The sequence below is a fragment of the Aphelocoma coerulescens genome, unplaced genomic scaffold (assembly GCF_041296385.1).
Source record: "Aphelocoma coerulescens isolate FSJ_1873_10779 unplaced genomic scaffold, UR_Acoe_1.0 HiC_scaffold_348, whole genome shotgun sequence".
In the NCBI taxonomy this organism is placed as follows: Eukaryota; Metazoa; Chordata; class Aves; order Passeriformes; family Corvidae; genus Aphelocoma; species Aphelocoma coerulescens.
Window position 1 is genome coordinate 38494 of NW_027183691.1, and position 23720 is coordinate 62213.

Genomic DNA, 23720 nt, shown 5'->3' on the forward strand with positions numbered 1-23720 from the left:
GGGGATAAGGGGGAAAATGGAGACCCCATTCTCATTACGTAGTCATGACTTATTAAAGAATAATTGATGATTTATTAGCGATTCATCAGCTCTATGCGAGGGGGGTCTCCCAGTACCCCCCAGGCCCTCATCAGCTTTATTGGGGGGGGGGGAGGAGGCAGCATGGCCTTCAGTTACCAAAGCAAAGCCTTTGGGGGGTGGGGGGCATGCAGGGGTTTGGGGAGGGGTCCTGTGGGATCCCACCCTGTTTTAGGGGGTCTTTTAAGGCTTCTCCAGGAGGCCGTCGGTGGTGGGGGGGGTCCCCACGTCCTGGTAGGTGGGTTGGACCCCCCGGGAAATGTCCTCGTACATGGAACACTCATCCAGGTTCAGCCCCTGTGCAGGGGGAAATCAGGGTGAGTGGTTTCGTTTGGGGGTGATGGACCCCCCAGCCCCTTTTTTGGGGGGGCTCAGGGACTCTCCCCCCGGTCACCTCATAAAGATTTTCCTCCTCGCAGGATATTTTCTTAGGCTGGAGGAGCCGCTCGTTGGCCCAGCGCTTCTGGGAGGGGGGAAAAGAAGGGGTATGGGGGGAGTTTGTGGGACCCCCAGGGGGATTGGGGGTCTCTGGGAGGGAATTAGGGGTGGCAGGGGGGAATTGGGGGTGCCAGAGGGAGATTGGAGGTGGTATAGAGGGAACTGGGGGGTCTCCAGGGGAAAAATTAAGGGTGGCAGGGGGTATTCAGGGGTACCAGGAAGGGGATTTATGGGTATGGCAGGGGGTATTTAGGGGTACCAGAACGGGATTTATGGGTACCCCTAAATACCCAGGAGGAATTAGGGTTGTCAGGACTGAAATAAGAGACACCAAGAACCAAAAACAGGGACACCAGGACCAGAATGAAGGGCGGGGGTCTCCCTTCTCGCCCCCTCCTCACCCTGAAGAGCAGCAGCAGCCCCGGCCCCGCGGCGCAGAGCAGCAGCAGCACCCCCTGCGCCGTCAGGATCCTGTTCTTGGTGGCCTCCCCCAGGTCCAGGAACGGCACTGGCACCGGCTCTGCCAGAGCGGATGAGTCAGTCAGAACCCCAAAAACCCCCCAAATCCCCCCAAGAGACCCCCACTCACCACGGACCCGCACGAAAGTCCCACAGGACTGCGCGACCACCTTGCCGAACTCCACCCGGCAGAAGTAGAGCCCGCTGTGGTTGTGCTCCAGGTGCCGGAAGCTCAGCGTGGACAGATTCTCGCCACCACCCACCTGGAGACCCCCGCCCGCGGCCGGCACCTCCTGAGGCCAGCTGCAGCTCCAGCTGTCCCCGCGGTAGCGCCGGGGACACACCTGCAGCCAGGTGACCTTGGCGGCCGCCGGCGCCTCGAAGCGGCACTCGAGGGTCAGGGGGTCCCCGAGGGCTCCGGAGCGGGAGGGGGGCCCGGGCCACACGTGGACCTCTGCCCAGGGGCCACAGGAGGGGCCAGAGCGAGGGGTGGTGTTCACAGCCAGGGAGGAAATCGGGAGATGGGTGTCGTTGTGGCACTTGGAACCTGTGACAATGAGGGGGTCATCGAGGGGCACTGACCCTGCTGGGGGGACACCGCAGACCACGGACCCCCATGGGCGGGGGTCTCACACAGAGACCCTGCAGGTGACACCAGGGGGTCCTCACAGCCCCCCTCTGGCCCTCCCCGCCCCCCACCCCCGAGTTTCAGTTCCCACTGGGGACAGGAAGCTCCGGGGACAGTCCTGGGGGCTCCCAGGGGACACTCTGGCACAGGTGGCTGGGGGGAAGCAGCCGATGGTTTTGGGGTCCCCCAGAGACCCCTGCCGGCTTCAGGGATCCCCATGGGCATGGGTAACGGGCACGCTGTTAGAGGCGTGAGGGGTGGGCATTGGTGGGACCCCCAAGATCCCCAGACCCAAGCCCTGGGACCCTGGAAGTCCTGAAGCACCCCGACCCAAATCCCGAGACCCCGGAAATGAGATCCTCAGGACTACTGAGACCCCAGAAATGAGACTCTGAAACCCCCAGAGCCAAACCCTGAGATCCCTGGGACCCCTAAGACCTCCTGAGCCCCTAAGCCCTCAGACCCTGGAACTCCTGAAACCCCCAGACCCAAACACAGAGACCCTCGGGACTTCTGAGACCCCCAGATCCAAACTCTGAGACCCCCAGATCCAAACCCTGAGACCCCCCAGGACCCAAACCACGGCACTCCAGAATCCATAAAACCCCCCAGATCCAAGCTCAAACCCTGAGACTCCTGAAACCCCCCAAACCCAACCCTCCTCCCCCCCGGTGATACCTGGGAGGAGGAGGAGGAGGATGAGGAGGGGGCTCGGGACCCCCTGTTTTGGGGCAGCCCCCCAGGTTTGGGGAGCGGCCTCCATCAGCTGCGTCCGCCCAGGCCTTGCAGGAGATTTGCCCCAGTGCCCCGAGGGGAGGGAAATGGGGGGCCCCGCCCCATAGCCTCCCCAAAAATCCCCTGGGACCTCACACGGGGGGGATTAGGGGGCAGGCGGGGGGCTTGGGGAATTGAGGGTCTCAGTGTTGGGGTGTTGGGATTTGGGTTTGGGGTCTCAGGGGTCTGGGGGTCTAACGGGATGTCACGGTTTGGGTTTTGGGGTTCCTGGGGTCTCAGCCATGGGGTCTCGGGGTTTGGGTCGGGTGGTCTCAGGGGTCCTGGTGTCTCACGGTTTGGATCCGGGGGTCTCAGGGGTCTGGGGGTTTCCTGGTGGTCTCAGGGGTCCCGGAACCGTGGGCATTTCCGGCACTGGAGTGGGGGGCCTGTTGGGGGGGGTCCGTGGGTCACACCCCGTGGGGGTTCAGTGGGTCACACCCCGCGTGCCCCATCCCCGCGGGGGGGGTCCCTGTGTCCCCGGGGGGGCCGCGGCCCCACCCCACTTCCTGCAGGAAGCTCCGGCCGCTCCGGCACCGCCGGGGCCGCGCTTTGTGTCCGCCCGGGAAACGCCTTTTTCCGCCCTCCCCCGCGCCCCAAAACACCCCGAAACACCCCAAAACACCACCCTAAACCCGCCCCTCCCCCGGACCCTACCCCCTCCATTTCCTGGATCGTTTCTCCAGCGCGGAAACAGGTACGTGAGGGGGGAGGGGGGAGGCCGCTGGGTCATCCCCAAACTCCCCCTTAACCCCCCTAAAGCGTCCCCAAAGTTCCCCTTCACCCCCCCCCCCGGGGTCGCCCCCCGAATTCCCACGTGTGTCCCGCACCCCAAAGGGGTTTCCTGGGGGGGGGTCCGCCCTGGCCCCCTCGCCCCGCCCCCTTCTGAATGGGGCTCTTTGTGCTGCCGCTTTGAGCGCGGCGCCGCCTCCTCCCCACCCGCGACCCCTCCCCAAAACCGCGCGGGCGGGGGGGCAGAGAAACCCCCCAAAACCCCTGAGACACCCTCACCCCCCCCCCCCAAATCCTGAGACCCCCCTCAAACCCCCTCACAGGACGAGCCCCCCCCGCGAGCAGGATGGAGCCGGAGGAGGCTTTTAATGGGGTGAGCGGTCCCCCCCACCCCTGGCGGGTCCAGAGACCTCCCCCGAGATCCCGCGGTCACGGGGGGCGTCCCGGGGGTCGCTGGGCCTTGGGGACCCCGCGGTTTTGGGGGGCTCAGGGGTCTTGGGGTTTTAGAATCCCGGGGGTCCCAAGATCGTAGGAGTCTGGGGGAGCCGGGGTCCCAAGATGTCTTTTCTGGGGGTCTCAGGGGTCCCGGGGGTTCCGAGGGGGTCCCAGGGGCCTGGAGGTTTCTGGCATCATGGAGTCTCAGTCTTGGGGTCACAGGATCTGGGGGAGTCCCGGGTGTCTGGGGGCATCCTGGGTTTGGGGAGTCTTGGTGGTCTCAGGGGGTGTTGGGGTGCCTGGGACTCTGGCGGTCAAGGGCGTCTCAGGGTCGGGGCTCCTGGGTGTATCTCGGGGGGCCTGGGGGACCCCACCAGCGCACCCCAGAGCTCCCAAATCTCCCCTTCGCCCCGCCCCAAGCCCCCCTGTGCGGGTGCCCGCGGCCCTTCGGCCGCTGCCATCATCGGCGCCGAGGACGAGGACTTTGAGAACGACATTGAGCCCGTGAGTGTGGGGAGGGGTCCCTGGGGGAATCCCCCGGGTTTGCCCCCCCAGATCCTGACCCCGTGCCCCCTCCCCAGACCCCCGAGGAGCAGAACAGCCAATTCCAGAGCCTGGAGCTGCTGCGGCAGCATCCGCTCTCCCTCATGGCCTTCCTGCAGCACGTCGTGCTCCAGTTCGACTCCTGCCCCGTGGTGAGATGGGGAAGGGGCTCCCAGACCCGCCAGAGACCCCCCAGTATCGGGGGAGGGGGGGGGGCGGTCCTGAGGGTGAAATTTCCCCGGGGGGGAACCCGAGGGTGGGAGGCTGAACCCTTGGAGTAACATCTTGTCTCTGTTCCCCCCTCCCCGCTGGCAGGGGCTGGAGCTGAGGTAAAATAGGGGAGGGGGGAAGGTTTGGGGGGCTTGGCATTTTTTTGCGGGGGTTTGGGGTTTTTTGGGGGAGGTCACCCCATTTCCCCCCCCCCTTCCCCAGCTTTGCTACTTGCACGTGGACATGCTGCGGAGGATGAACCCCAAGGAGGGCAGGAAGCAATTCCTGGAATTCTGCCACTTGTTCCTGGACAAGGCGGGGGTGAGAGACCCCCCCCAGACTCCCCGAGACCCCTCCCCACCCCTGGAATGGTCACGCCTGTCCTGACGACTCCCCCCCTCTGACAGCTCCTGCGGGTGCCCATCCCACACCACGTCCAGTTTGAACTGGGTGAGTGACGCTGCAGCTCCCAACCCCCCCACGACCCCTTTCCTCTTTTTGTGGGGTCCCAACCCCTCCAGCCCCAACCCTGCCGGAAACTCTGCCGGAAATGCGGTGGGGGCCGGAACCTCCCCGAGCTCCCAGAGCCAGGGAGGCTTTGGGGATCCCAAAAGTGGGGGGGGGGTTACAAAGTGGGGAGGGGTCTCTACTGCCCCCCCTCCCCCCTCCCCCCCCAGAACGGACCCGCCCGGAGCTGCTGTCGGAGGAGACCCAGCGGCGATTCCTGCAGGACATCCAGAATTTCCAGGAGCCAGAAATTTCCCGGCAGCTGGAAGACTTCAGGTCTCGAGTGGGGGATTTCGGGGTTAATTTGGGAGGGGGGTTCTAGGGTCCCAACGCCTCGTGATCCCCCCCAGATCGAAGCGGTTGATGGGAATGACGCCGGGGGAGCAGGAGCTGTCGGAGCTGGAGGGGAGCCGTGCCCGGGATCCCTCGGGATGCGAATCCAGGGAGAAGCAGCTGGCGGAGCAGCTCCTGGCACGGCTCGAGGAGATGCAGTGAGTGGGGAGGGGGCTTCATCTGCGGGGTAACCCCCCGGGATCCATGGGGTGACCCCCCTGGACCCCGCGTGGATCCCTGGATCCTCTCCCGGGCTGCTGAGATTTCGCTGGAATCCGTGGGAGCGCCTTTCCAAAAACTCGTCAATTTTCACTTAAACGCGAATCCGGAAATTCACTTAAACGCCCCTAAGGCTGGGGAACGCCCCTAAATCCTTGGGACCACCCCCGGTTCGTGGCGCTACTCGTAAATTAGTATAATCCCGCCCCAAACCCGTGTGTTCCTCGTAAAATCCTCGTAGTGCCACCCAAATCCTCATGGAACCCCCCCCAAATCCATGGAACCACCCCCTAAAACTGCATAACTCCTCCCCAAATCCCTATAAACTCCCCAAATCCATGGATTTGGAGCAGCCCCAGGTGGAATTTGGGGGGGTCTGATAAGATTTGGGGGGGGGGCTCAGATGGAATTTGAGGCTCATCCTCTTCTTCCTCCGCAGCCTCACCATCTCTTCCGATGAGGAAAAAAGGTGAGGGGGGGGCTGGGAACACTTGAGGGGTCTCGAGTAGGTTTTAGGGGACCCCCAGGCCCCTCAGATCCTCCCCAATGCCCCCCCCAGCTCCCTCATCTTCGGCGCCATCGTCACCTATATGAAATTCCTGGGGGTGAGGACCAAGGTGGGCGATGCCAAAAAATCCAAATCCAACTTCTTCCGTAAAAAGGTGAGACCGCCCCCACCCCCAATTCCCCCAAACACCCACAGACCCCTATTGACCCCACCCCCTTTTCCTGCAGATTTCTGGGAAGGAGCCCCAGGGAAAGGCCCGGAAGGGGTTCAGCCTCCCCGGGGCAGCGCTCTGGGGTCGTGACGCTCATGGTGAGTGGGGGGGTGGGAGACCCCTCCCCACCTCCTGCAGGACCCCCCCCCGGGTCCCTTTTTGCTCTCCCTCCTCTCAGTTGCCTCTTCTCCACATTTTGTTTCGTAGGTGCCGAGTTCAGGCAAAGCAAAGGCCCCGAGAGTGAAGGTACCCCCAGAATCCCACCCCATTAATCCCACCCTGGGGGGCTCAGCTTCCCCCATGGGACCCCCATTCCATTAATCCCCCACCCCATTTATCTGTTAATCCCTGGTCCTTGAGCCCTCCTACCCCATTGAGGATTCCCCCCCGTTGACCCTCTTCATTGACCCCTCAATATCCCCCCACCCCAATAAGCTCCTGCCCAATTCCCCATCTTAACACAGAGGTCCCCAATTTTCAGGGGGGGGTTTCACAACTCCCCAGACATTTTGGGGGGGGGAGCCCTGGGGGACTTCCCCTGACCCCCCCCTCCCCCCCCTCAGCCGAGAAGCCCCCCCACCCCGAACGGAGGGGCCCAAGGGGGGCCGAGCGTATTGAGGGGGGGTCTTCCCGCCCCCCCCGCGGTGGGGGGGGCACCGCCGGGACACCTGACCCCCCCACAGGCCTGGCTGTCACTGTGACCCCCCCGGGCGGGGACAGCGCCGAGGCTGAGCCAGGTGAGGGGGGGGTCTGTTTTGGGGGGTGGGAGTCTCATCCTCCCCCCACCTCACCCTAAACCCCCCTCATCCAGGGACAGACCCCCCAGGACCCTTGGAATTGGGGGACCCCCCACTGGAGCCCCACCCTGGGGAGCAGCACCCAGCAGAGGAGGGGGCTGAGAGTGAGAGGTGGGTGAGACCCCCCCCCCCAATTTCGGGTGTGTGCCCCCCAACCCAAATTGTCCTCCCCAAATCCCCCCCCCTGAGGTAACCCCCTCCCCAAATTATCCCCCCACCCAAATTAACTCCTCCCAATTGACCCCCACAAGTTTTTCCCCCCAATTAACTCCCTCCAAATTAACCCCCCCAAAATTACCACCCACAAACTAATTCCCCCAGATTAACCTTCCTGCCAGATTTTGACCCCGTTTCTAAATTAGTCATCCCCAAATTATTCCCCTTCCTAAATTAACTCCCCGCTAATTAGTCCCCCCAAATTAACACCTCCCCCAAAATGGAACCCGTCATCCAAATGAACTCCCCCCCCAAATTAACTTCCCCCTCAAATTAACCCCCCCCGAGGCTGTTGGGAGTTGAGACCCCCCCACCTGCTGCCCCCTCCCCCCCCCCAAATTAACCCCACCCCAAACTACCCCTCCCCTGATGCTTTTGGGAGCCGGGACCCCCCCCCAAATCAATTCTCTCCCCAGACGCCGCCTCAGGTTGGTGACCCCCCCCTTGCATGACCCCGGGGGGGCTCGGCATTGCCCCCCCCCAAGTTAACCAGCTAAGTACTTCCCTCACCCCGCATGGACCCCCCCACCCCAAAAATCACTCACCCTCTCCTCCCCATCTCTCTCGCACGCCTCCCCCTTTCTGTGTCCGTCCTTGTCTCGTCCATGCCCCCCCCCCCCCCCCCTTTTTTTTTTTGTGGCTTTTTTGGGGCCCCCCCTCAGGATTCCCGGGAAATTGGGGCGCTCCGAGAGCCTCCGGGTGCCTGAGCGACGCCGCTCCCAAAAAATGGGGGGGGGGCCGCCAGCACCCCCCCCGCTCCCGCAGCAACGCCGACCTGCAGGGACCCCCCCCCCACGTAGGTTGGGATTTGAGGGGAAAAAACCCAGGATTGGGGTTAAAACCCCCCCAGGATTGGCATTAAAACTGCCCCAGTTTGAAATTTGGGGTGGGACCACCCCCAGGACCGGTCTGAGACCCCCAGATTTGGGGGGGACTTTCACTGCAGGGGTTTTTAGTGGGGGAGGGGTCGCTCCAGGACAACCCAGTGGCATTTGGAACTGGGGGGAGGGTCTCCTCAGGACCCCTCCCATGGGATTTTTACCGGGAGGGGGCGCACCTAGGCCCCCCCCCCCCTAATTCCTCGATCCCTTCCCCTCTCTCCTGCCCCAGCCTGGAGCCGGGGGGACCCGGGGGGGGCGACCCCCCGCCCTTTCTGCCTCGGCAGCCTGAGGAGGCTCTGCCGCGCCTGGAGCCGGAGCTGGAACAGGAGCCGCCGGCCTGGCGGGAGCTCGCGGCCCCCGACGCCCTCCTCAGGCTGCCCCAGCGTGAGGTGCGGCGCCAGGAGGTCATCAACGGTGAGTGGGACCCCAAAAACCAGCCCAAAAAACCACTTGTCACCCCCCAAAACCCCCCAGGACCCCCCATAAACCTCTTAAACCCACCAGGACCCCAAAATACCCCCAAATCCCCCTCCTCGTCATCCCAGATGAGGTGCAGAGCCAGGAAGGTCATCAACAGTGAGGGGAACCCCAAAACTGACCCCAAAAATCATTTCAGCACCCCCAAAACCCACCCGAGGACCCCCCAAATCCCCCCTAGAGCTGCTCCTGATAGAGCTGTGGGAGCTGTTAGAGCTTCCCGAATCTCCCCCGAAACGCCCCAAAACCCCTCTGAGACCCCCCCCAAATCCCTCAGTAATCCTCCAGAGACCCTCTAGACCCTCCCCAAATCTCTCAGGACCCCCAAAAACTCCCAAACCCGCTGTTGCAGAGCTGTTCCTGACGGAGCACGCGCACGTGCGGATGCTGCGGGTGCTGCTGGAGCTCTTCTACCAGCCCATGCTCCGTGAGGGGTTTTTCGATGAGCAGGAGCTCTCCAACATCTTCCCGAGCCTCGAGGACCTTGTGGAGGTTCACAGTGAGTCGGGGGGGGGCCCGTGGTGCTCCCCAGGGGGGATTTTGGGGCTTTTCTTTGGAGGGGGTGCAACCCCACCTTGTCCTGTCCCAGCTTTGTTCCTCGACAGCCTCAAGAAGCTGCGGGAGGAGAGTGGCTTCATCATCGCCGAGATTGGGGACGTGCTGCTGGCCAGGGTGGGGTTTTGGGGTTTTTTGGGGGGGGGTTTTTGGGGCGTCGGGGTGGGAACGGGGGTGCTCAGGGGAGCCTCTCTGGGTCTGGGGGTCCATGGGAGCACAGGGGGCTCGTGTTTGAGTCTGGGGTCCCACACACGTTCTCGGGGTCCCCCAATGATTTTGGGGAGGTCTCACCCGAGCCTTGGGGGGTCTCACTGATAGTTCTGGGGTGTCCCCGAGGTTCGGGGGGCCCCCTCTGTCCCCCCCCCAGTTCGAGGGCACCGAGGGCAGCTGGTTCCAGAAGATCTCGGCGCGGTTCTGCAGCCGCCAGAGCTTTGCCCTGGAGCAGCTCAAGGCCAAGCAGAGGAAGGACACCAGGTTCAACCTGTTCATCCAGGTACTCCAAAACCCCCCCCGGGACACCCCAAAAACACTCCACAGCCACCCCAAAAAGTCTGGGGGGGGTTTTGGGGGTCCGCACGAGGACACGAGGTTTAATCAGTTCACCCACGTACCCCAAAAACGTCCCCCAGGACCCTGAAATATACCCCTGGGGACCCCAAAAATACACCCCGAGTGTCCCAAAAAATTTGCAGTGGGTCTGGGGTTATTTTAGCGGTGATTTGGGGGAGGGGGGGGCAGAGGGGGTTTGGGGTGGTCAGCTCAAGAACACAAGGTTTGATAAGTTCATCCAGATACCCCGAAAACACGCCCTGGGGCTCCCAAAAACACCCTCTGAGGGACCCCAAAAACCCCGGGCACCCAAAACCCTCCCCAAATCTCTCTGGGTCTCCCAGGAGGCCGAGAGCCGCCCGCGGTGCCGGCGGCTGCAGCTCAAGGACATCATTCCCACGGAGATGCAGCGGCTCACCAAGTACCCCCTGCTCCTGCTCAGCATCACCAAATGCACGGGTGAGTGGTCCCAAAACCCTCCAGAACCCCAAAAAGCACCCGAACCCCAAAAAAAACCCCATTCTGAGTCCCCAGATCCCTCCTAGAAGTTGCAGCTGAGCGGGCCAAGGTGGAGCAGGCGGCCGAGTGCTGCCGCCAGATCCTCAACCACGTCAACCAGGAGGTCCGGGACATGGAGAACCTCATGGTAGGACCCCCAAAATCCCCCACAAAACCCCTGGGAACCCTCCCAAAATGCCCCAAATCCGTGGCGGGATCGCCCACCTGCAGTGCCCCCTCCTTCACCTGCTGAGGATGCCAGTGCCTCACACATCCTCAGACCCCCTCCGGGACTCCCAGAATCTTTCCTGGGACCCTCCACATTCCCTCTGAACCCCCCCCTCGGTTTTCCAAGAACCCCTTGGGACCCTCCAAGGTCCCCCGGAGCCCCCACAGGACTCCCCCAAATCCTTCCTGGGACCCCTCGTTCAGCGGTGTCTGTAATGCCCCCTCTTCACCTGCAGAGGGCGCCATAACCCTCCCAAATTCCCACCGGAACCTCCCAAATTCCCACCGGGCCCCCCAAATTCCCACCGGGACCCCCAGATTCCCCCTGGGACTCCCCAAATTCGCCCTGTACCCCTGCAGAAGCTCAAGGATTACCAGCGGCGCCTCGACCTCTCCAACCTGAAGCAGAGCACGGACCCCCTGCTGAGCGAGTTCAAGGTGGGGGGGGGGGGTCCCAGGACCCCCAAATTCATCCCAAACTCCCCCGTTTTCCCACTCTGACAACCCCAAACCCCCCAGATCCCCATAAATCCTATCCCAAACCCCCTAACTCCCCCAAAATCCTCCTAAATCCCATTCCAATTCCCCCAATTCCCCTCCCTGATCCCTCCAGACCCTTCTGAGCTGCCCCCCAAAGCTCCCCAAGCCCCCCCAGTTCCCTACAGAGCACCAACACCATCTGGTTCACCGTGAGACCCCAGTCACCCCCAGACCTCCCCCAACTCCCTCAAATCACCCCCCAAACAACCCGAAATCCCCTCCAAACCCCCAAAGCCTCCCAAAAAAACCCAAATCCCCTCAGAACACCGACATCACCAAGCGCACCCTGGTGCACGAGGGGCCCCTGACCTGGCGCGTCACCCGTGACAAGGCCGTGGGTGAGCACATTTTGGGGGGGGGAATCCCCGAAATTCGGGGGGGAGGGGTTCCTGTGACCCCTCTACCGACCCCCCTGAATTTCGGGGACCCCGCAGAGGTGCAGGTGCTGCTGCTGGACGATCTGCTGGTGCTGCTGCAGCGGCAGGAGGAGCGGCTGGTGCTGCGCTGCCACAGCCGCGCGCTCGCCCCCGCGCCCGACGGGAAGCAGATGCTGAGCCCGGTGATCCGCCTGCGCTCGGCCATGACCCGCGAGGTGGCCACAGGTGCGGGAAGACGAGTTTTGGGGGGCTCACCCCGAGTTCTGGAGCGCTCGCCTCGGTTTGAGGGAGTTCGGTTCGGTTTGGGGGAGCCTGGCTCAGTTTGGGCTCGCTGGCAGCACTCTGGGCTTGTTTTGGGGCCTGCGGAGTTTTGGAGCGTGTAGGGGTTCTTTTTGGGCACCCTGGAGGTTCTTTTGGGGGGTCTGGGGGTTGTTGTTGGGGGTGCAGGGGTTGCTTTTGGCATTTTGGGGGCACTCAAGGCTGATTTTGGGACACTTGGGGCTCGTTTGAGGCTGATTTTAGGAGCTGTGGGCTCACTCTGAGCTGCTCAAGGCTCAGTTTTGGGGCGGTCCTGGGCTTTTTTTGGGGGGATCCCAGCACAGGGGTACCCCAATCCCCCATGACCCCCAAATTTTGCTCCCCCCTAGACCACAAGGCCTTTTACGTCATCATCAGCTGGGAAAACGGCGCCCAGATTTACGAGCTGGTGGCCCAGAGCGTCTCCGAGAGGAAAAAGTGAGGGAGGGGCGGCTTTTGGGGGGGGCATGGGGGGGCCTGGGGGGTTCTGAGGGGAGGGTTGGGGGTCCCTGGTGGGATTTTGAGGGTCTTGGAAGGGTGATTGGGGGCCTTGGGGATCCTGCGGTTTTTTGGGGGGGTCCTGGGGGGAATTTGGGGGGTCCTGATCCCCCCGACCCCCCCAGCTGGTGCAGCATCATCAGTGACACTGCGGGGTCCCTCAAACTGCCGGGGTCCCACCGGGCCAAGGCGGCGCGGGCCGGGGGGGGCCATGGCCCCCAGAGCCACCTGGAGTGAGTAAAAACCCCAAAAACACCCCAAAACTGCACCCAGAGACCCCCAAATCCCTGAAGAGCTGACCCAGAAACCCCAAAACCCCCCAGGGCCACCTGGGATGAGCAACAGCCCCCCAAAAACTGCAAAAATCCACAGAGACCCCAAAATCCACCCGAACATCCCCCAGGCCATCTGGAAAGAGTGAAACCCCCCAAAAAAACCCCAAAAAATGCACCCAGCCACCCCCAAAACCCCACCCACACCCCCCAAAATCTCCCCAAAACCCACCCAGCACCCCCCAAACCCCTGTCCTGAGCCAGCCCCAGCCCCTAACTCCCCCCAGAGCCCCCCCCCAGAATCCCCCTGGATAACCAGGGGGGGCCTTTGGGGTGGATTTGGGTCTCTTTGCTGACCCTCCCCCCCTCCCCCCCCACCAGTTACCGGGACCCCTCCGAAAATGGTGGGGGGGTCCTGAAGGAGCCACTACCCCTGGGCGGTAAGTGGGGGGTCTTTGGGGGGCTTTGGGGGCTTTTGGAGGGTGTTGGGGTTTTAGGGGTCTTGGAGAGGGGGTTTGGGGTATCCTGGGTGGGTTTTGGGGAATCTTGAGGGTCCTGGTTTGGAGGGTCTGGGGGGAAATGGGGGTCCTGGGGGCTGTTTGGGGAAGTTTGGGGTGTTCTGGGAGAGGTTTGGGGGAGTTTGGGAGGTCCCAGGGGTGGTTTTGGGGTTCATGGGGGGATTTGGGTTGGACTTTGGAGTGTCCCAGGAGTAGGAGAAGGACGGGGCTGTGGAAGGCACGGAATTCGGGCAGGTTTGGGAGTCCTGGGGGTAAAAACCCCCCAAAACAGCAAAAAACCACCCAGAGGCCCCAAAAAGCCCTGAAAAACTGACCCAGGAATTCCCAAAACCCCCAGGGCCACCTGGAGTGAGTAAAAATCCCCCAAAACCCACCCACAGAGGCCCCAAAAAGGGGAGGCTTTGGAGTGTCCCAGGTGGCTTTTGGGGTTCCTGTGTGGTTTTTGGGTTTTCCCAGGGTTGTTTTGGGGGTGTCCCTGGGGGGTCTCAGCCCGTGTCCCCCCCCAGAGCGGGAAAAGGATGGGGCTGTGGAAGGCACTGAATTCGGGGGCCCCCCGGAGAAACGTGAGGCCGAGAGAGGGGGCCTGGGGGGGCTCCCCCAACCCCCCCGTGGTCCCGAGGGGGGGGGGCTGGCGGCCGCTGCCCTGCAGAGAGGTGAGACCCCTCCCCAAATTCATCTGCAACCCCCCACTGACCTCCCCCTGAACCTCAAAACCCCCCTAAAACGACCCAAACCCAAAACCAACCAGAACTGTCCCAAATACCCCCAAAACCCACCCAAACTCCCCAATCCCCCATCCTCCCCCCAGACCCCCCCAAACCCCCCCAATGCCCCCTCAAAACCCCACCCAGACGCTCCCCAAACCACCCCAAATTCCCTCTAGACCCCCCTCCAAAATTTCCCCTAAAAGCCCCCCCCCACCTTTTCCCGTGCCCCCCCCAGTGGCGGCGCTGCGGCAGCTGCTGCGGGCGGGGGGGGGCCGTGGGGACCCCTCCGAGCAGGATTTGGGGGGGGGGTCCCGGCGCGGCCCCCCCCGAGCAGGAGCGGAGACACGCGGGAGATGGGGCCGAGAGCGACGGCGAGCGCCCCGAGGGGGGGGCCGCAGGTGGGGGGAGGGGGCACCGAAATTTGGGGAGGGGGTCAGAGAAAAGGGGGGGGGGGGTCTGCGGGGGCGTCAAAAAAGGGGGAAGAGGGAGACAAAAAAAAAGGGGGTTGGGGCCCGGGGAGGGGGCAGGGAAAGGGAGGCCACGGGTGCGGGGGGGGGGGGGGGGGGGCCCAAATTTCGGGAGGGGGTCAAGGAAGGGGGGAGGGGTCTGCAGGCACGGGGGGGGTTGGAGGGGGGTAAAAAATGGGGAGGGGTCAAAGGGGAGGGTCAAAGAAACGAGCGTCTGCGGGGGGGCACTGGAACTTGGGGAGGGGGTGTCCAGGTTGTGGGGGAGGGTCCTGACTTTCATTGTGTGACCCCCCCCCCCCTTTAAATCTCTTGCAGGGGGGGCCCCCAGCGGCCCCTGGGGGACTCCGGGGGCACTGCCCGAGGCAGGGGGTCCCGAGCAGAGCCCACCCCCCAATTTGGGGCTGTCCCCGGGCCCGGCAGCCTGGCTGGAGGCTGAACTGGGAGCACTGGAGGAAGCCCTGAGGGGGCTCAAGGTGAGGGGGGAGCGAGGGGGGAGCACGGGGGGGCCCAGGGCGGCGTTTCGGGGAGTTTTTGGAGGGCTTGGGGGGGGCTGTGACCCTCTGCGAAAGCGGGGGTAGAGACCCCCGTGCTCCCAAAAGAGGGTTTTGGGGGTCTCTGCCCCACACAAAAAGGGGTGTAGGGACCCCCCTGGTGTAGCTGGGACCCCCCAGTAACGGGATTGAGGGGGGGGTCTTGTCCCCCCCCCAAGAGGGGTGTGGACCCCCCCAACAACCGTCCGTCCCCCCCCAGGAAATGGAAGACCATTACTGGCAGCTCTTCCTGGCCAAGCGCAGTGTCTTCACGTGAGGGAGGTGAGGGGAGGGGGCTTCAGTTTGGAGAGGGGTCCGGAGGTCTCCCTTCGCCCCCCCTGACCTCCCCTTCCCCCCCTCCCCAAAACCCCCCCAGGACGATTCGCGACCCCCCCCCCTCAATTCGGGGCTGCAGTTCCTGGAGCCGCCACCGGAGGGCGACAAACGCCGAGCCTGAAGTTTTTGGGGAGGGGTCTCCACGCACCCCCCCCCCCTTTTTTATTTTATTTTGGGGTGGGGTGGTCCCCCCACATCCCGCTCTGGGGGGGTCCCCCCGCTGCCCCTCCCGCGCTGTTTGTTTTGGTTTTATACATTTGCTGCGATTTTATATGAATTTATATATGGGGGGGGGAGACCCCTTCCCAATTTTCGTGCTGGGGGTGGGCATGGTGATGTACATAAATTTGGGGGCGGGGGCGTCACAAAGCACCCCCCCCCACCGCTCGTCCTGCCCCGCAGTGTGTGGAAAACCAAAGAATTTGGGAAAATGCCAAATAAAGTCAAGGTTGCTTCTGCTGCACTGAGGTTTTTTTTGGGGGGGGGAGCACAGCGGAGACCCCTCCCCAATCCACCAGGACATGCCCCACGCCAACACCCCCTCCCCCCCAAATAAAACGAGGCCGAGCGAGGGGTCTTTTATTGCTTGAGCAGCCGCCGGGGCGGCGGGGGGGGAGGGGTATTTACATGGGGGGGGGCACAAGAATTTGGGGAGGGGTCTTTTGGGGGGGCTCGTTCCTCCATCACAACGACACAAGCGAGGGTGGGGGGGGCACAACCATATTGCACTTCCAACGGGGGGTTAAAAAGGGGGGGGCACAAAGTCACCCCCTCCCCAAAATCAGCGTGGGAGAAGGGGGAGGGGGCGGGGCGGGGGGGGGGGGCGGATCCCGGGATTTCCATCAGGGCTGGACCCCTTCCCCCCACTTTAGGGGGAGTCCGGGTCGAACATGGGACCCTCCACCCAGTTTCCGGGGGGGCAGAGCCAGACGTGGGACTCCCCAATTTCCGGGGGGTCGGGGCTGAATGTGGTACCCCCCCCCCCCCCCCCCCGAGGTCTCTCAGGTACGGGCGGGGCCCTTCCCGCGGGAGGGGGGCTGCGCTGGGGAGGGGCTCTGGGGCAGGGGGGGGGGTCTCGGCCTCGTCCCCCGAGCTCGCCCCCCCCCCGTCCGTCACTTCCAGCTCCGAGTCCGACCCCTCCCCCACCGCCCCTGCTCCCCCTCCGGCGTGGAGGGGCGCGGGGGGCGCGGGGGGCGCCGGGGGAGGGGGCGGCAGGTAGAAGGGGGGGGGATAGAGCGCGGCCGGGGGGGGGCAGCTTGGCGGGGGGGGGGCAGCGGCAGCGCCCCAGGCAGGTACGACCCCCACCCCCAGGGGTACTCGGGGAGGGGGGGGCCGCCCGTAGCCCCCTCCCCCCAAAAGCGCCGGAGCCTTCGAGTACCCCGAGAGACCTGCGGGGAATTTGGGGAGGGGGCGTCAGGGGGTTACGGGGTGATTCGGGGGGGTGGGGTCCCACCGGTGGGTTTGGGGACCCACATTGGATTTGGGGGGGACGTTTTAGGGGTCCCTGCCCTGTTGTGAGGTCCTCGTTTTGGTGGTCCCAATTCCCGCCCGGGGGTCCCCGCCCGTTTTGGGGGGTCTCTATTTTGGGGGTCCCATTCCCATTTCGGGATCCCATCCCGCTGCCCCCCACCCCCCATTCTGAGGGTCCGAGTCCCGGTGTCGTCCCCCCCCCCCCCCCCCCCCCCCCGCATTCTGGGGTCCTGTTCAGGGGTCCCATCCCGGTGTCCCCCCCACCCCATTTCGGGGGTCGCGCCTCCCCTCACCGGAGCCCAGGAAGGGCACAGCCGCCTCCAGCCGCAGCTTCTCGGGGGTCTCGGGGGGTCTCTCGAAGAGGGAGGGGCGCCCGGGGGGGTCGGCGGGGCGGGGGGCGCAGAACAGCGACTGCAGCGTCTGGGGGGGGGCGGGGGGAGCTGAATTTGGGGAGGGGTCAACGGGAGGCCCTCCCTGTGCCCCGCAGTGCTGCGGGGATGGCTCCAGGTGGAGACCCCTCCCCAGTTCCCCCCGTGTCTCACTCAGAGCCCCCCCCAGCACCTCGGGGGCGGCCCCCAGCGAAGCCCCCTCCCCTCTTCTCCCCCCGCCGTACCTCGGGGGTGATGGAGGCGCACTCAGGGCCGGGGGCGGCGGCGGGGCAGGGCCCGGGGGTCAGCAGGAGCGGAGCCCCCCCCCCCAGCTCCAGGAGGGGGTAGTTGACCAGCACCACCTTGCTGAAGTTGAACTTGTAGGTGAAGCGCTTGCCCTTGGTCTTGTGCAGGATCCGCTTGTTGTAGTAATACCTGGGGAGGGGGCGCGGCCTGGCTGGGACCCCCCGCCACCCTCCGGAACCGCCCGGGGCCGCCCCAGTTCGGCCCAGTGCCCGGTTCCCAGTATGCCCAGTATTGTCAACACCATGAGACCACCGATGCCCCCCGTACCTGTCGGGACCCCCCCAGGACCCCCGAGAGATCCCACAGAGCCCCCCAAACCTCCCCAGTGTCCCCCAGCGGCCCCTGGGGGTCCCGGGATCGTTCCGGGGATGCCCGGGATGGGGATTTGGGGTTCCTGGGGCTCCCGGAGTTGGGGATTGGGGGTCCCTGGGGAGTTTTTGGGTTCCCAGGTGGGTCCAGGGGTCCCGGGATCAGTCCGGGGGTCCCCGGGATGGGGATTTGGGCCGTCCCCTGACCTGAGCTCGTCACGGTTCGTGTGGGGCTGCCCTCGTGTCCCCCCAGTGCCCGGTGTCCCCCGGCTCCCAGCTGGCTCTGGGGATCCCGGGATGGCTTTGAGGGTCCCGGGGATGGGGATTTGGGGTCCCCCTGACCTGAGGGCGCGGCTGAGCTTGTCGTAGTTCATGTGGGGCTTGCACTTGCGCACCCCCCACAGCCGGGCCACCTCGTCGGGGTCCTTGATGACGAACTCGCCGTAGTCGCCCTGCCAGGCGATGACCTCGCGGTACTGCTCCTGCCGCAGCAGCTCCAGGATGAAGTGCCAGAGCTGGATCTGCCGCGAGCCGGGGCTCGACTCCGCCTTGTACGCCCACTCGGGGAACGCGAACCCTGCGGGGACGGCGGGGACACGGCTGGGACAGCGTCAGCGTGACGCCATCGCTGCTGTGACATCATCGCTGTGACATCCTCGCTGTGACAGCAGCGGGACATCATCAGCGTCCCCTCCTGCGCCCACTCGGGGAACGCGAACCCCGCGGGGACATCGCTGGGACCGCAGTGACGTCATCAGTGTGACAGCAGTGGCGTCATCACTGTGACAGCAGCAGTGACATCATCGGTGTGACATCATTGCTGTGACATCATCAGCGTCCCCTCCTGCGCCCACTCGGGGAACGCGAACCCCACGGGGACGGCGGGGACATCGCTGGGACAGCAGTGACGTCATCAGTGTGACAGCAGTCGCGTCATCACTGTGACATCATCGGTGTGACGTCATTGCTGTGACATCATCAGCGTCCCCTCCTGCGCCCACTCGGGGAACGCGAACCCTGCGGGGACAATGGGGACATCACCTGGATCCCACGTGGGGCAGGATTTGGGGGTTCCAAGTGTGTCCTGGGGTCCCCCAGGTGTGTCCATGACTCCGGGGGGTCCCCAGGTGTGTCCCCTCCCCTCCCGGGAGTCCCGGGCGTACCTGGGGTCCAGAGCGCGGGCACCGGGGCCGTGAGGAGCAGGTCGGACACGCAGGCGCAGTCCATGACGGGGGGGTCACACCTGCAGGGGGGGGAATTCGTGGATTTGGGGTGAATTTGGGAGGGTTTGTGGTGAATTCGGGGGGTCTGGGGTGAATTCGGGGGGGTCTGGGGTGAATTCGGGAGGGTTTGGGCTGAATTTGGGGGGTCGAGGTAAATTTGGGGGCCCGGGCGGGGGGGCGTTTGAGGGCGTGGGAGCGGATTTAGAGCGGGTGGGAAAAGACTTTGGGGTTCAGAGGGGGATTTTGGGGTTCAGAGGGGGATTTCGAGATGCGTTTGGGGTGAGTTCAGGAGCGCAGGGAAGGATTTGAGGGGGGTGGGAGGAGATTTTGGGACACGGGGGCACAGGGGGGGAATTTAGGGACAGATTTGGGGGCCGGGGGCACATTTAGGGACACGGGAGGGGATTTAGGGGGGGTTTTATGGGCACAGGGGCAGCTTTAGGGGCACATTCCGAGATTTCGGGCCACGGCCGCGCTTCCCCTCCTCCACCCCCCTCTCCTCTCCCCCGCCCCTCCCCCCCCGGTGCCCCCCGGCAGCGGCGCCGCTCCCTCCTCGTTATTTGGGATTTCGGGATTCGCCGCTTTTCAAGTGGGTTTGGGGTTTTTTTCTCATCGCGTTAACGACCCGCGCTGGGAATTGGGGCCCGCGGCCACCGCCGGGCATGGACACCCCTATAGGGGCACGGACCCCTTTATATACACACAGAGACCCTATAGAAACACAGAGACCCTATATAAACACGCACATCCCTTATGCACACACAGACCCCCCCCCCGTATATGCACAGAGAGATCCCTTAAACACACACAGATCCCCTATAGACCCGCATCCCTTACAGACAGAACCGCCCCTTATACACACGCGGACCCCCTACAAATCCCCTATAGATACACAGACCCTTTAAATGCACACAGATCCCCTATAGACACAAACCCCTCACACACCGAGACCCCTTAAACCCGCATCTGCAGGCCCCCTATAGACACCCCCCTCAAACACGCGGACCCCCAAACACCCCCTACACACCCCCACAGACCCCTCAGACACCCACAAACCGCCTCTATGGACCCCTAAACCCCCAAACCCTCCTATAGACCCCTAAACCCCGGCCACAGACCCCAAATCCCCCCCCAAGCCTCCCTATAGACCCCAAATCCCCCCCAAACTCGGCAAAACTCCCCCAAAACGCGCCTAAAGCCCCTCAAACGCTCCCATAGACCCTCAATCACCCCCTATATCCTCCCAAGCCCCCCCCACAGACCCCCAAACCCTTCCCCCCCCCCGTTCCCACGGCCCCTCCCCCCGCCCCCCTTATGAATTATTCATGATCCCCAATTACCGCCTCGCTGTTCCATGGCCCGCGGCGATGGCAGCGAGCCCCGACCCCCCCCCCAAAGACCCCCCCGAGCCCCCAGGACCCCCCCCGGACCTCTCCGGACCCCCCCGAGCCCCCCCGAGCCCCCGGCCCCGATCGATCGCGGGATCAATGGGGCCGCTTTGATCCGCCGCGATCGGAGTGGGGGGGTGGGGAGGGGGCGAGGAGGGGTCTGGGGGTCTCCGCGTGGGGTTTGGGGGAACCTAGGGGAGGTTCGAGGGGGGTTTAGGGGAGTTTTGGGGGCATTTGGGGGAGGATTTGGGGGGGTTTTGAGGGAGTTGGAGGAGATTGAGGAAGGTTTGGGGGGATTTGGGGGGTTGGGGAGGGGGCGAGGTGGGATCTTGAGGTCTCGACGTGGGGTTTGGGGGAGATTTGGGGGAGATTCAACAGGGTTTTGGGGGAGTTTGGGGTGTTTTGGGGGGGTTTAGGGCTCCGCACAGCCCCTGTAGCCCCACACAGTTCCCCCATACGTCCCTCTATAGGCACCGGAACGCACGGTGGCGACGGGGAGTGATTAATAACAATTAATTGATAATTAATTGATAATTAATGGCTCGTCATTAACGGCGCAAACAGAGTGGAGCCTGTAGAGCCCCTATGGGGCGCTCCTGTTGGGGCGGGGGGTAGGTACAGACCGTCTATAGGGTCCGGGGGTCCATCTTGTCCATCTATAGGGGCTGGGGGTCCATTCTCCCCCATCTATAGGGTAGGGGGCCCGTATAGAGCTCGTGTATGATATGGGGGGATCCATCCCGACCGTCTATAGGGGCCGGGGCTCCATCCAGATCGTCTATAGGGAGCCGGGGGTCCCTTTCCCCCCCCATCTATAGGGCGCGGGGAGGGTCCATCCCCCCCATCTATAGCGTTTGAGGGGGGCGTCTCTATAGGGGGTGACCATCTATAGGGGCTGGGTGTCCATTTCCCCCCATCCATAGGGGCCAGGAATCCATCCCGACCCTCTATAGGGTCCGGGAGGCTCCATAGGACCCGCTCACAGGAGCCGCAGGTACGCTCACGGAGCGCATCCGGGAGGGGAGGGGGCGGGGGGGATTTGGGGAGGGGTCCCGGGGGGTCCCGCGGGGTCCCGGGGCCGCCACTTCAAAGGCGCCGCCGCCCGCGGGCGGATCCGGCCCCGGCGCGAGTTTGGGGCGAATTCGGGGGGGTTTGGGGCTGTTTGAGATCCGGGGGTCCCGGGGGGGACCGGGGGGATTTGGGGAGGGGTCTGGGGGGGGATGGAAGGGGGCGGAAGGGGGAGGGGCTGCGCTAATGAGCCATTAGTGGGTGATTAATGAGGGATGGGGGTGGAGGGGGGGTCGGGAATGTGGGGGGGGTCGCACGGGGGTCGCGTGGAAGGGGGAGCGTCCACCACCGGCCCCTATAGGGGCTGTACGTGACTGTGAGACCCCCCAAAGACTCCCCCACCACCTCACCGGGGGTAATGGTGCCTCCCCCGAAGCCCCCAAAGACCCCCCCAAACCGCTCCGGGGTTCCCTGTGCCGCCCCCCGAAACCACACCGGGGGGCGCGATGCAGCCCCCGAAGCCCCTAAAGACCCCCAAAAACCCCTCCCGGTGATCCTGTACCACCCCTCAAAACCCATCGGGGGTCCCGCTGCCCCCCCCCCAAAGACCCCCAAAAACCGCCCCGATGATCCCGATGCCGGCCCCCAAAGAGCCCCCCAAAACATATCGGCGGTCCTTGTGCCTCCCCCAAAGCACCCCCGGGGGTTCCTGGGGGTCCCGGAGATCGCGGTGGCGGCGCCAAAGCCCCCACGAGCCCCCCCGAGCCCCCCCAACCCTCCCGGGGGTCCCGGGGGTCCCGGAGCCGCCGCGTTCCGGCCCCGGCTCCATTTTTCTTCATTTGGAGCCACTTTAGTCCTGACGCCGCTTTTGATTTGAGGCTTCGGCGGCTCCGGGGTGGAGGGGGGGGACAGCAGAGGGACCCCCCCGGGGCCGGGGGACACGCGTGGGAAGAGGGCGGGACAGAGGGGGGACACCTCCGAAATTGGGGGACAAAAGGGAGGGGGAGAAAAAGGGGGAGTTCCCCCCAATATTCGGGAATAAAAGGGGGGGAAAGGGGGTGACGGCCCCCCGAAATCAGGGGCATAAATGGGGAGGGACAGCGAGGAGATGCCCCCCCCAAAAGTCCCGGGGACACTGAGGGGTTTTGGGGGCCCGGGGGGGCCCGAGGGTTCCTGGGGAGTTCGAGAGGTACCGAAGGGTTTTGGGGGGGTGTTAACGGTACCGGGGGGTACCGGGGGGTACTGGTAGTACCGGGCGGGCTCGGGGGGGGGTTCCGGGGGCGTTCCGGCAGTGCCGGGGGGGTGCTGACATTGCCGGGGGGTGTTGACGGTACTGGAGGGGTTTCGGCAGTGCCGGGAGGGTGCCGGGGGGTGTTGACAGTACCGGGATGGTTCGAGGGGGTTCCGGCAGTGCCGGAGGGGTTCCGACAGTACTGGCGGCTGTTGACGGTACCAGGGGGGTTCCGGCGGTACCGGGGGCTTCCGATAGTACCGAGGGCGTTCCGGCAGTGCCGGGGATGCCGGGGGGGTTCCGACAGTGTCGGGGGAGGTTCGGGGGGTTCCGGCGGTACCAGGGGGGTTCCGGCAGTACCGGGGGCGTTCCGGCAGTGCCGCGGATGCCGGGGGGGTTCCGACAGTGTCGGGGGAGGTTCGGGGGGTTCCGGCGGTACCAAGGGGGTTCCGGCAGTACCGGCGGAGCCGCGCGCTCATTGCCGGCATCGATCAGGCGCGATGGGAGCCATCCATTATCGTGACAGGGCGCGACTCGCGGCCGCATCGATCCCGCGCTGGGCGGGCGCGGCTCCGGCTCGGGAACGGCACCGATCCCACACGGGATCGGCACCGGTCCCACACCGACCCCACATGAATCCCATACAGGAATGACACGGGAACGGCACCGATCTCACACAGATCCGGCTCGGGGACGGCACCGACCCCACACGGGAACGGCACCCACCCCACACTGATCCCACACCGATCCTACATGGATCCGAATCGGGAATGACACGGGAGTGACACGGGAGTGACACAGATCCCACACGGGAACGGCACCGACCCCACACCAACCACGCAATGATCCAACATGGATGGGACATGGAAAGGACAGGTGTGTCAGTCCCATGTACAAGGGCACACGTGCACAGGTGTGCAAATACAGGTGAGGGTGCACAGGGCAGACGTGCACAGGTGTGCAGGGCACACATGCAAGGCTGTGCTGGGCACGCATGTACAGGTGTGCAGCCCACGCGTGTGCAGTGTGACAAGGACATGTGTACCCCAACACAGGGCACACGTGAGGGTGCACAGAGCACACGTGCACAGGTGTGCCAGCCCCACGTGCAAGGCACAGAGCACACGTGCACAGGTGTGCAAAATACAGGTGAGGGTGTACAGACCACACGTGAGGGTGCGCAGGGCACACCTGCACAGGTGTGCCAGCCCCACGTGCGAGGCCACGTGTGCACACCAATGCAGAGCACACGTGCACACATGTGCCAAGCACACGTGAGGGCGCACAGGCCGTGTGCACGTGCGAGGGCACGCGTGCACAGGTGTGTCAGCACACGCGGACACGAGCGCACGTGTGCAGGTGTGCAAGGACGCGTGAGCGTGCACAGAGCACACGTGAGAGCGGACAGAGCACACGTGTGCAGGTGTACAAGACACACGTGAGCGTGCACAGGTGTGCAAGGACACGTGAGCGTGCACAGACCCCACCTGCACAGGTGTGCAAGGACACGTGAGAGAGCACAGGTGCGCACAGCACAGACCACACCTGTTTGTGTCCCCCACCCCCCCAGGCATGTGCAAACCGCCCCCCCACCTCCGTGCCC

General features: G+C 64.4%; 3 protein-coding genes across 5 annotated transcripts; 1 reads left to right on the forward strand and 2 right to left on the reverse strand.

The window, feature by feature from the left end:
• Window positions 1-49: 49 nt before the first annotated feature.
• CD79A (CD79a molecule) lies at window positions 50-2664 on the reverse strand. The gene is made up of 5 exons (XM_068999369.1): window positions 2282-2664; window positions 1106-1522; window positions 918-1036; window positions 473-541; window positions 50-375 (listed from the first exon to the last, which is right to left on the reverse strand). Exons 1-5 carry the CDS (start codon window positions 2364-2366, stop codon window positions 262-264), a joined length of 804 nt encoding a protein of 267 aa, XP_068855470.1. The 5' UTR covers window positions 2367-2664; the 3' UTR covers window positions 50-261.
• Window positions 2665-2894: 230 nt separating this feature from the next.
• On the forward strand, window positions 2895-15278 carry ARHGEF1 (Rho guanine nucleotide exchange factor 1). 3 transcript variants are annotated; one of them, XM_068999366.1, is made up of 30 exons: window positions 2895-3071; window positions 3430-3479; window positions 3962-4045; window positions 4123-4236; window positions 4517-4615; window positions 4702-4744; window positions 4972-5077; window positions 5152-5292; window positions 5793-5822; window positions 5913-6015; window positions 6089-6170; window positions 6280-6318; window positions 6636-6809; window positions 6884-6980; window positions 8196-8380; window positions 8796-8942; window positions 9033-9115; window positions 9366-9491; window positions 9892-10006; window positions 10093-10193; window positions 10634-10711; window positions 11076-11151; window positions 11248-11415; window positions 11838-11925; window positions 12111-12218; window positions 12639-12697; window positions 13282-13428; window positions 14265-14422; window positions 14700-14761; window positions 14856-15278. In XM_068999366.1, the coding sequence occupies exons 2-29, from the start codon at window positions 3453-3455 to the stop codon at window positions 14754-14756; spliced, it is 2835 nt and encodes a 944-aa protein (XP_068855467.1). In that variant the 5' UTR covers window positions 2895-3071; window positions 3430-3452; the 3' UTR covers window positions 14757-14761; window positions 14856-15278. The 3 variants fall into 3 exon arrangements, with proteins under 3 accessions (XP_068855467.1, XP_068855466.1, XP_068855469.1); XM_068999365.1 differs by lacking the exon at window positions 14856-15278 and adding an exon at window positions 13718-13880; XM_068999368.1 differs by lacking the exon at window positions 14856-15278 and adding an exon at window positions 13718-13880 and having other exon boundaries at window positions 6756-6809.
• Window positions 15279-15498: 220 nt separating this feature from the next.
• ERFL (ETS repressor factor like) lies at window positions 15499-18494 on the reverse strand. The gene is made up of 6 exons (XM_068999360.1): window positions 18431-18494; window positions 17610-17844; window positions 16919-17088; window positions 16579-16725; window positions 15932-16203; window positions 15499-15543 (listed from the first exon to the last, which is right to left on the reverse strand). Exons 1-6 carry the CDS (start codon window positions 18492-18494, stop codon window positions 15499-15501), a joined length of 933 nt encoding a protein of 310 aa, XP_068855461.1.
• Window positions 18495-23720: the final 5226 nt, after the last annotated feature.

What these genes read in the sequence shown, in the direction of transcription:
- ERFL (XM_068999360.1), bottom strand. Translation starts at nt 18,494, where the DNA reads ATGGACTGCGCCTGCGTGTCCGACCTGCTCCTCACGGCCCCGGTGCCC. An exon ending in GCCCGCGCTCTGGACCCCAG is followed by an intron (nt 17,845 to 18,430) that starts GTACGCCCGGGA and finishes CCGTCCCCGCAG; the next exon opens with GGTTCGCGTTCCCCGAGTGG. An exon ending in CGCCGCCCCCGGCCCTGAGT is followed by an intron (nt 16,726 to 16,918) that starts GCGCCTCCATCA and finishes CCCCAAATTCAG; the next exon opens with CTCCCCCCGCCCCCCCCCAG.
- CD79A (XM_068999369.1), bottom strand. Translation starts at nt 2,366, where the DNA reads ATGGAGGCCGCTCCCCAAACCTGGGGGGCTGCCCCAAAACAGGGGGTC. An exon ending in CCTCCTCCTCCTCCTCCCAG is followed by an intron (nt 1,523 to 2,281) that starts GTATCACCGGGG and finishes TCATTGTCACAG; the next exon opens with GTTCCAAGTGCCACAACGAC. An exon ending in GGCTGCTGCTGCTCTTCAGG is followed by an intron (nt 542 to 917) that starts GTGAGGAGGGGG and finishes CCCCCCTCCCAG; the next exon opens with AAGCGCTGGGCCAACGAGCG.
- ARHGEF1 (XM_068999365.1), top strand. Translation starts at nt 3,453, where the DNA reads ATGGAGCCGGAGGAGGCTTTTAATGGG. An exon ending in GGGACGTGCTGCTGGCCAGG is followed by an intron (nt 9,116 to 9,365) that starts GTGGGGTTTTGG and finishes TCCCCCCCCCAG; the next exon opens with TTCGAGGGCACCGAGGGCAG. An exon ending in AGCGTCTCCGAGAGGAAAAA is followed by an intron (nt 11,926 to 12,110) that starts GTGAGGGAGGGG and finishes CGACCCCCCCAG; the next exon opens with CTGGTGCAGCATCATCAGTG.